Consider the following 9,490-nt stretch of genomic DNA (forward strand, 5'->3'; position numbering starts at 1 on the left):
CACCCTCATAGTCGTTAGCAGCAGTAATACAGTATTGTAACTTTATATTAAAAATACAAAGAAAATGTGTCAATTTCCTTCAGTTGTTCGGTTTAGGTAACTTACAAGTTTGACAGTATTATAGGATTAGCTCCAATAACTCTAGATATGTGGCTATTCTGTTGATTTTTGAAGCTCGCATTGTACTTGAAAAATAGAGAAAAATGATATAGAAATTTATGTTAAAGTATCAAATGCAAATTAAACATTTATAATTTGTTTGTAAAGTTAAGTTGATAACATAAAATAAATCACGATTTAAAAATAATTGTGATTAATTTATATATATCATTTTTTATTATTCGCCTCAAACTCGTATATGATTGTTGTTACGTATATATGTCGGTATGTTTACCGGTATTATCTCACTTATCGACTATGTCGGGAAAACGTTGCCAAAAATACTGAGACTTTTAAAGCTATAAGTTATACAATGTCGCGTATCAACTAGAACGACCCTTAATTTATGTTTATCAAACGGAGGCCGGTTTTCATATTTTAAAAATATACCTAAACAGTCTCTTTATTTAAAATTATAAAAAAATATGCACGTACAGCAATATTAAAATACTTCGCACGTCCTGTTGAATATCGGGACATTATACTATGGTCACAAATTCGTATAAAACGCTTAGTAATTAACTCGTATAATTTGATGTAAAGACGCGAATCTGTTAAGTAATAGAGACGTTATAAGAACAAGAGTAGTCGCCAATACCAAAGAATATGTAACTTTCACTTTTTATATTCATAAACAAATTCATCGCTTTTGTCTTGTCAGTTGTGTCTCAAGTGCATTCAGCTTACGACGAGTCACGTTGTCGATTCTGTCAAGTGATTTTTTAAAAACTTTTTTTATTGTTTAAATGAAGGTAAGTATTTATATAAGCAAGTAAGAGCAATTTTGTAAAAAATTGTAAGTAGGTAATCGTTTATTTCATCTTTTCTGCATCGTTAAACTTTTTTAAAACGAGTAATCTATGGTTACAGTGCGAAAAAGAACTTTTCAGCAAGATCCAAAAATAGGTCGAGTTGGTACCCTTCAATTTATTTCAAATGGGAATGAGGATCGCTCTTTAAAAAGTAAAAAGTTCTTTTAATTCCCTGTATGTTGCTGCTTAGTGTTCTCTCCTCCAACCTCTAACACCATGTTTCATGGAAAATGCACGAACTATAAAACATTTAATTATACTTCAAAACTTACCAAATACAATTTTTGCCTGGTGTATACTGAAATAAAATATATCCATAGAGTTTCAAGTTAGTTATTATTTTTGATAACATGAGAATCCTAGAAAATATTTGAGGCTACACTAATTCCTAAATATACAAGTTTATTTAGAAATACGGTAAAAGTATCTAAGATTTAATAACTTTCTTTTCTAAATTTGTTTTCAATCCCAAGATTTGATTTATGACCAATCACTTTTAAGATTTTAAATTTTTAAGATGACCACTATCTTATAATATCTAGCTACCATATATTTGAAAAATTATTGAGTTTCCTGTATGGCGGAGTTCAAGGAAGATATATAATTTTCATCACAAGCTCTTACTTCCATGTTAAAGTCCAATCATTTTCATCTCATTTAAATCTATTAATTAATGCAGTTCAGTACCTTATTGACTTACTTCTAGCTTTAAAACTATTCTTTAGAACTTTTTAGCAGGAAGTTGTTCAGACAGACTTCTTTAGAATTTCTAAATATGGATAATTTTTTCAATTTTTCATTGCAATTGTTCATTTTGATAAACAGTATACTGAGATTTAAATAGAAAGAGATATTAAATATAAGTACATTAGTATTTCCTAAATTAAACAGTAAAAAACGAAACATAAGTTAAATTCACCGATATTAAATATTAGATCCTATTACCTACTTTACTGTTTAAATAAAATATGTATTTGTGCATTCTGCTTAACCTGTGTAAAAGAATTTAAAACAATATAACATTTTATTTCAAATTATTATTTTTAAAAAATTCAATTTTTAATATAAAATTTCACCCTTTGTTCATATTACATAATTAGAAATTTCCTGGTCTTCTCATGAATCTTATATGTTTTTAGAACTCTTTATATGTACATACGTATAGTAAATAATACGTTGTGAGTAGGAATAAGGCAAGAAAGCTTATTTGAACAATTACCTAAATCATTTTAGACACCACATCTACTGTTATATGGTATAGGAATCATGAATGATTGGACAAAATTAATACTAAGAACAAGGCAGCATATCATACATTTGTTATTATCGGAAAATTAGATTTTCATTGTCTTTTAATTTCTAATATCATCAATTCCCACCGTAGGTCCACTCCGTATATTAAAACCAAACAATTTTATTTATAAGTAGTTAGTTTTATTTATAGTAGAAATAATAATTAAATTCTATTACATAATACAATGTCAAACCCAAAAAACCTAATTTAAAACCATTTTAGGCGTTTAATTTCCCACTTAGGACTTGTAATACTAAATAAAGAGTGACAAGGCAATAATTGCAATTCTTCAGCTAAACGTTACAATAGCATGAACTCATTACGTACAAGGTTATAATATCATTATATAGGATCTTTAGTTCTTTTTTTTAATTTCTCGGTCACCCATTGAAAGTTTATGTAAATATGCGATAATCCAAGAACTCTTGGTAAAAAATGAAGGTGACAAATTTTATATAATCAACTTATATTCATTTACTGTATTTTGAATTAAAAAAGGAGTGTCTTCAAAATATTCCGCAAGTAAAAAGGAAAAGGTCAACAGAAAGATGTTGTTACTTTATTACAACGGAATGTCTCGAGAAACTCGCGAAAACGATTACTATCCCCTCTGAGCTTAAGAATTTATTTAATTATTTTAAATGATTTTTAGATGCATACCTCACTAATATTAGCAGTACTGGTAGTAAATGTAGCATTCCTTACTCATGCTGAACCTGCAGAAAAGTCAGAATCAACCACCAGGGCGCCAATATCAGACGAAGCATTAGAAAAGACACTGAGTGACAAAAGATACCTTCAGAGGCAGCTAAAATGTGCTGTGGGAGAAGCACCTTGTGATTCTGTGGGCAGGAGACTCAAAAGTAATATTAAAAAATATTTTTGTTTATTATTTTAAACATGTATTTAACCCACTTAAAAGGGTCATACATTACAAAATATTAAAGCTAAATAATTTTCATTCAAGTGTTTATAAATAATAATTAAATGACTCATTTAATGTTAATTTAAAAAAGAATTAAATACCAACGTCTTATGTAAGTATTACACAATACTCCGGTTCGCGTGTAAATAGTCACCAGATCGTTTGGGTTTTTCTTAACTTTCTCCTGTTCAGGGAAAGCAATATACATAAAAAAATTACTGCATACTGAAATTGCTGCCTTTTTCGCATTCATTAGTATGCTTTTTTATACCTATATACTTTTAAATGATACCGATTAAACTTAGTATAACTTATACTACTGCTATTCTAAACCTTTAGTTTTTACTTCAAATAATTGACACAAATCATGCATCGTTGGGATATTTAAAAACGTTTTACAACCTTGAGTTTTATTATGTATATATTTTTTTTAGTATTAAAGTATATTTTTCAATATTCTTAATTTTTACCTAAACAATGTACAGGCCTACTGAGAATATTAGACGAAAAAGTTCGAAATTAAAGAATGATCCCAACTTGAATATAATCTGTATACTTTGTAGCTCTTTTCAACTTCTAATTAATTAAATTTTTCTTATTTAAATTAAAGTTAAATTTTTTAAAAAGTAATTTTTTAATTTACAAAAACTAATTTCTCTATTTTATTTAGTTTAAGAAAATAATTAAATATTTTTTCTTTAATAAAATTGACTATTTTTAATTTTTTGAGAAACATTTGCTAAAAGACAATTAAAGGCAAACTATAGATAATTAAAATTACTTAATACTATTAAACTGTCTAAACATTTAAACGGGTTTCTTATAATTAATATTTTTATTGATTTTGTACTCCTAAATAGCATTCAAAAAATAATTGACAGTTTAAAAAAATAATTTTGTAACTTAAAAGCTTCATGATTTTTATACGTTTTTTACTTTTTTTCATTTTTCCGTAATCTCTTTTTTTATCTGTAAAAAACGTTAATATATAAGTTATTATATAAATATTATCACCATCGAATTATAAATTAAAGAATTAGCTACAATTTAAAATTAAATTTTTCGAAAACGTTGAATAAAATTTAAAATCTCTTAAATTAAATTTAATACTAAAAAAACTCTTATATAGTAAGAAATATTATTTGGAAAACCCGGAAATATTTAACTGAATTCTCAAAATATATTCTAGTATTGAATATGCATAACTTTATGGGGTGTCGTGAGTAAACCGGCTACTAGTAGCATAGGTTCTTGTATGGAGATTAATTTAACCTTAAATGATTCCTTGTAGGGTAGAATTATTTAACATAGAATATTTTTGAAATATTTCCCTTCTTTTTAATATACTGGACTAAAAGATTCTTGATCATTTGAATTTTACTTTATCAGACTAATCATATTTTTCCTCAATGTCGGTAAGTAAAATGTATAAATAGGATACAGAGTGTTAAAATTTAGTTTTCGAATCTGTTTTCACTGTTTCAACTTTCTTACTAGTAAAGTTTTATTATTTTTTATTGAAATAACTGATAGAATAATGATTTTCAAGAAAAAAAACTCGTTTGCAAAGTATTTGCATTTAAACGTTCTGTTGCATAGTCAAAAACACTAAACACAAATACTACGGATAAAACATTGACGTAGTCAAGGATACTTGTATAATAATCATTAACATAATGACAGAGATATGACATTATTCTTAACAGTTATTAATTTGAAAAGTAGGTCTTATAACGTTATATTAAAACGGAATAACTTAAGGTAATTAATAATGCCTAGGTATAATGAATATTCAAATAGTGAAAAAAGAAATATGATTTGCATCTTCAAGTAAATTATAATACTCGTGCGGCATCAAGACACTGCCGGCAACAATACCTAAAGAAAATACACCCAAATGGAAGGAATTTTCAAAGATTATACAGACGACTAGAAGAAGATAGATCAAGCAGAAAACATTTTGGTGAAAGTGGGTGAAAATCCATGTATAAAAACTACATGGATCTAAACACTACTTCATACACTGAAAAACTCTACCCTTACCATTTCAATCCCATTTAACATTTATTACCAACTGATTTACTAGCTAGGCTTTTGTCAATTTATGCTTCAATATCACTATCATGATCCTACATTTATTAAGAAAATCCTTTTTATGGACGAACCAAGCTTCACCAGATGTGTATTTAAACAAGTGTATTTAATTGGGGAAATAATCATACATGGAAACTGGACAATCCACATTTAATCAGAGATCGCCATTTAGCAGGATTTTCTATTAATATCTGGTGTAGTATAATTGGTGCTTTTATCATTGGACCTTTTAGAGTTACCCGCAAGGCTTAATGGTAACCAGCATTTGCAGTTTTTACAAAATGATTTGCTGGATCTACTTGATGATGTTTTTTTAGATTTACAACAAAACATGTGGTATATGCACGATGGAGTTTCAGCAGTTCGCAATTTTTTAGATGAGTGGTTGCCTCACAGATAGTTTGGTCGTGGCAGTAAATTTCCATGACCTGCGCGTAACCCGTATCATAATCCCTTGGATTTTTTCATTTGGGGTTATATTAAGTCATTCGTTTATACAGAAAAAATTCATACACTAGAGCAACTATTGCAAAAAATTCATGATTCAGAATTTTTATATTAGAATGTTATAGGAATAAACAAGGAATTTGATTCCAAGTAAGGCACTTATTAGTGAAAGGATTAAAAACAGGCTAAAATTCAATGGTGGACATTTTGCGCATTTGTCAAAGTGATGTTTTCCATCATTTTATTCATTATCAATATTGTCTCAATTTAGTGTTAAACTATTTGTAAAGTGTTTAACAGAATGATTAAATGCAAATATTTGGAAAACGCTTTGTTTAACCGAAATAATTACGGTATACTCTTTTTTCTTAAAAATCGTCATAATATCAGTTACTTTAACAGCAATTAATAAAAGGGTACAAGTAAAAAAACTTGTGGCATGAAACAGCGCATGAATATGGTGTAACTAGCCCTCTCCATACTTAATAGAATAAAATCATATTTCTCATCCCCTCAAAAACACCAAATTACAGTTTTTATGCCGATATCTCAAAAACAACTTGACCTATAGAAAAAAGCAGATTTCAAAATTAAATTTTAACACCCTGTGTCTTAATTATGAGGGATATTTTACTAGGACATATTTGGCTCAACATTTTATGAAACAATTATGTATTTAGGTCTTTCTTAAATCATTTGAGGAAAGCAACGAGTAGCCGATATTGTTGCTTTCCCCCACTTAATTTTTTTGACCTTATTATGTGTTTTTTTTGAAACATAAATAATCGCTTATTTTTTAGGCTTGGCTCCTTTAGTACTAAGAGGTTCTTGCCCCCAATGTACCGATCAAGAGCAAAAACAGATTAAAAAAGTCCTTGCTTATGTCCAAGTGAACTTCCCCAAGGAATGGAGCAAAATGCTGAAAACCTATGCTGGATAGATTCTCATTTAAAAAATTGTTGGAAAGAAAAAAAAAGCTAAAAAATACTAAATTGTTTATTTCTTGTCTTCTTGTAAGCATAACTACATATGAAGAAGCTAATATATTGTTCTATTGTTCTATGTAGTAAAAAACTAAGCCATATACATCACACATAAATAAGTAAAATATAGAAATAAAAATTAACTAAATAAGACAGTTATGCCTAAGATTATTATATGTATATTGTGATATTTACTAAGTATTTAACAAACCTTTATTTTGAAAAATGCAATACATAATATAAATAAAATTTTAATAAGATATTGTTCTTTTTAAACGAAAATATATATATTTCTAGTGTATTTATTCAATAATGATAATGCTAAATACAAATTTTATACAAAATATTTGTTGTTGTTTTTTTTCTTATTATAAAATATATTGCTTCATAAGGTTTTAGTTCTTCAATTACTAAAAGACTAAAATTTATAACAAACTTATATTATAACTAATATTAGATGAACTAAAATATATAAGTTCTTATTATAAAATCAAATGAAATTTTGGTATTCAAACTTTTTAAAAATCTTATAATGATAGATATTAAAGGATATACCAACTTATTTAATATTCAATTGAATAATAAATAAAAGTTAGGATATGTTTTTGGTTTAAGAAATTTTGTTTAGTCAAATAGAAAATCTAGTTTAAAATAATAATTAAATTATAGTTAAATAAATTGAATTTGCAAGTTAATTACAATTATAAGTTATAAAAAATTGGCTTTTTTTACTTTCATAATCCTTTTATTGTCGTAATTTTTTAGTTAAAAACGGTGTAAACCTAAAAGCTTTACTAGGTATACCTGTGAATTGAGAAAATGTCTATTTTGAAAAATGCCGTTTTCTCTGTAATTTCTAATAACCGAGGACCTTGGCAGATATTGCTCACCTATTCTATTCACCGTAGTGTAATATTCTTGATACGTTTTTTTATTATTAGGACCACACTGAATATATTATCCAATTGCTGTTCTGGCTCTTTGCAGAAATATTCAAATCGTTACTGATTCTTATTATCCTTCTTATTTATCCTAAGCATATTCCGCATATTCATGCGTACTTCCTGAATAGGAATGTTCCTAAGATATTAAAGGTAAAAATTACCTAAAAATTTCTAGAATCCCCAGAACCTAAAACCTGACCTAAGGTCAAACCTTATCCTCTGCTGCTTTATTGGTATAAATACTAAACAACTTTCTATCAGGGTGTTTCTTGGAATATAAGCTCTTCATCATTAGGTCTCCAGTATTTGATTCAATTGATATATTGGCGGAAGGTCTATGAAATATTCCTTATCTAGGTATCAAAAATTATAAAATTTTGTTTCATGCTTCTAGCTAGAGTTTGAGAAACGGTACCATGTTTAGATATTAATAGATGTCCTGGATATCAGAATTTTAAAATTTTACTTTTAATTTTTTATTTACATTCCATATTCCGACCTTGTTTATATTGTAAGCAAAGATTGTAGTTTATAAGTAAATATAGGTAAATTTATCATTATACAGCATTAAACAAAATGTAAACCTTAATGGATTTATTGGTTATTTATTGTGGTCTCTTGCATAATAATGTAAATTTATAGCCATTATTACGAAATTATTATCCTTAGTGGATTCCATATATCACTTAATATGATTGTTCTTTTCTACTGCTTGTGGAATTTAGGAACACACTCTTTTCTGGAATACACTTCACCTGACTTGCGCTAATCGTCTATCTTTAATATTATTTCCATATTAAACCACATAACTGGTTAAAACATCAAGGAACATGGTCTCTTTTTCAGATCCATGAGAGAATTTAAAAATGTTGAAAGTTTCTACATTATATATATACAGGTTCTAATGATAAAGATAAGTAATTTTAAGAAAATACTGACCGTCAAAGAAAGCATGTACATAAAATCTTAAAATGTTAAGCTACCAGGATTTAATTCAGTAAATCAAAATTGAAGCCCAATTGGAATCCTCGAATAAGATGAACTACCAAACACTAAGCCCTATAAATGAAGCTATTAAACTAAACATAAGTAGAACGCCATATAAATTAACCAACCTAAACTACAAAATAAGATCAAAGAGCACAAAACAATGACAACAATTAATGTATTTACATTGCATAAAAATATTTGTAGATTCTTATTATTGTGTTTTTTTAAAGATAGAATGAAAAGGGTAATTTAACTTTCTTTAAAAAATCAAGTGTAAAATAGTGAGTTAGGGTTTTAACTTTTGAAATTGTGCTTTGAGATACTTCAAATATTTTTTGTTTTTATACTTGGAATTCAGTGAATATTATTAATCTAGTTAAAAAATCTATATGTGTCTATAACAGATTTAACATCTAAACTGAAATAATCTGAGTTTGAATGAATTTGCATTGTAAGCTGCAAAGGATCCTATTTTGCAATCTGATTGATTCGTCACACCACCCGAGGGTTACGAAATGCTAAAGTATTAGCCAGAGGTACTCTGATCTAGGTGCTGTGCGAGATTTTATGTCTCTGATCTAATGGGAAAATTACAAGTATTTAAACCCAATGCTAGGCAGTCCTCAATAACGTAGTTTGCAGTTTGTTCCTTCTCTCACGACAAACTGTACTTCTCCTGATGTTTGTAATACCTTAAGTGTGGAAATGGAGTCTTTAGTGCTAATGTCCATTGAAAACATCCGTCATTAGCCGTAGTTCGCGTCTCTTTAGACGCAGTAATTATCTTGTGAGACAGACAGAGGTCTCAGCTATGTATGCCTTAGTCTTATGCTAGATGCTTC

General features: G+C 27.8%; 1 protein-coding gene across 1 annotated transcript; it reads left to right on the forward strand.

Annotated features, from left to right (window-relative positions):
* The first annotated feature begins 748 nt into the window (after positions 1 to 748).
* On the forward strand, positions 749 to 7,060 carry LOC126734162 (ejaculatory bulb-specific protein 3-like). The gene is made up of 3 exons (XM_050437694.1): positions 749 to 911; positions 2,918 to 3,128; positions 6,532 to 7,060. Exons 1-3 carry the CDS (start codon positions 906 to 908, stop codon positions 6,669 to 6,671), a joined length of 357 nt encoding a protein of 118 aa, XP_050293651.1. The 5' UTR covers positions 749 to 905; the 3' UTR covers positions 6,672 to 7,060.
* The last annotated feature ends 2,430 nt before the right edge of the window (positions 7,061 to 9,490 follow it).

Source organism: Anthonomus grandis, chromosome 3 (assembly GCF_022605725.1).
Source record: "Anthonomus grandis grandis chromosome 3, icAntGran1.3, whole genome shotgun sequence".
NCBI lineage: Eukaryota > Metazoa > Arthropoda > Insecta > Coleoptera > Curculionidae > Anthonomus > Anthonomus grandis.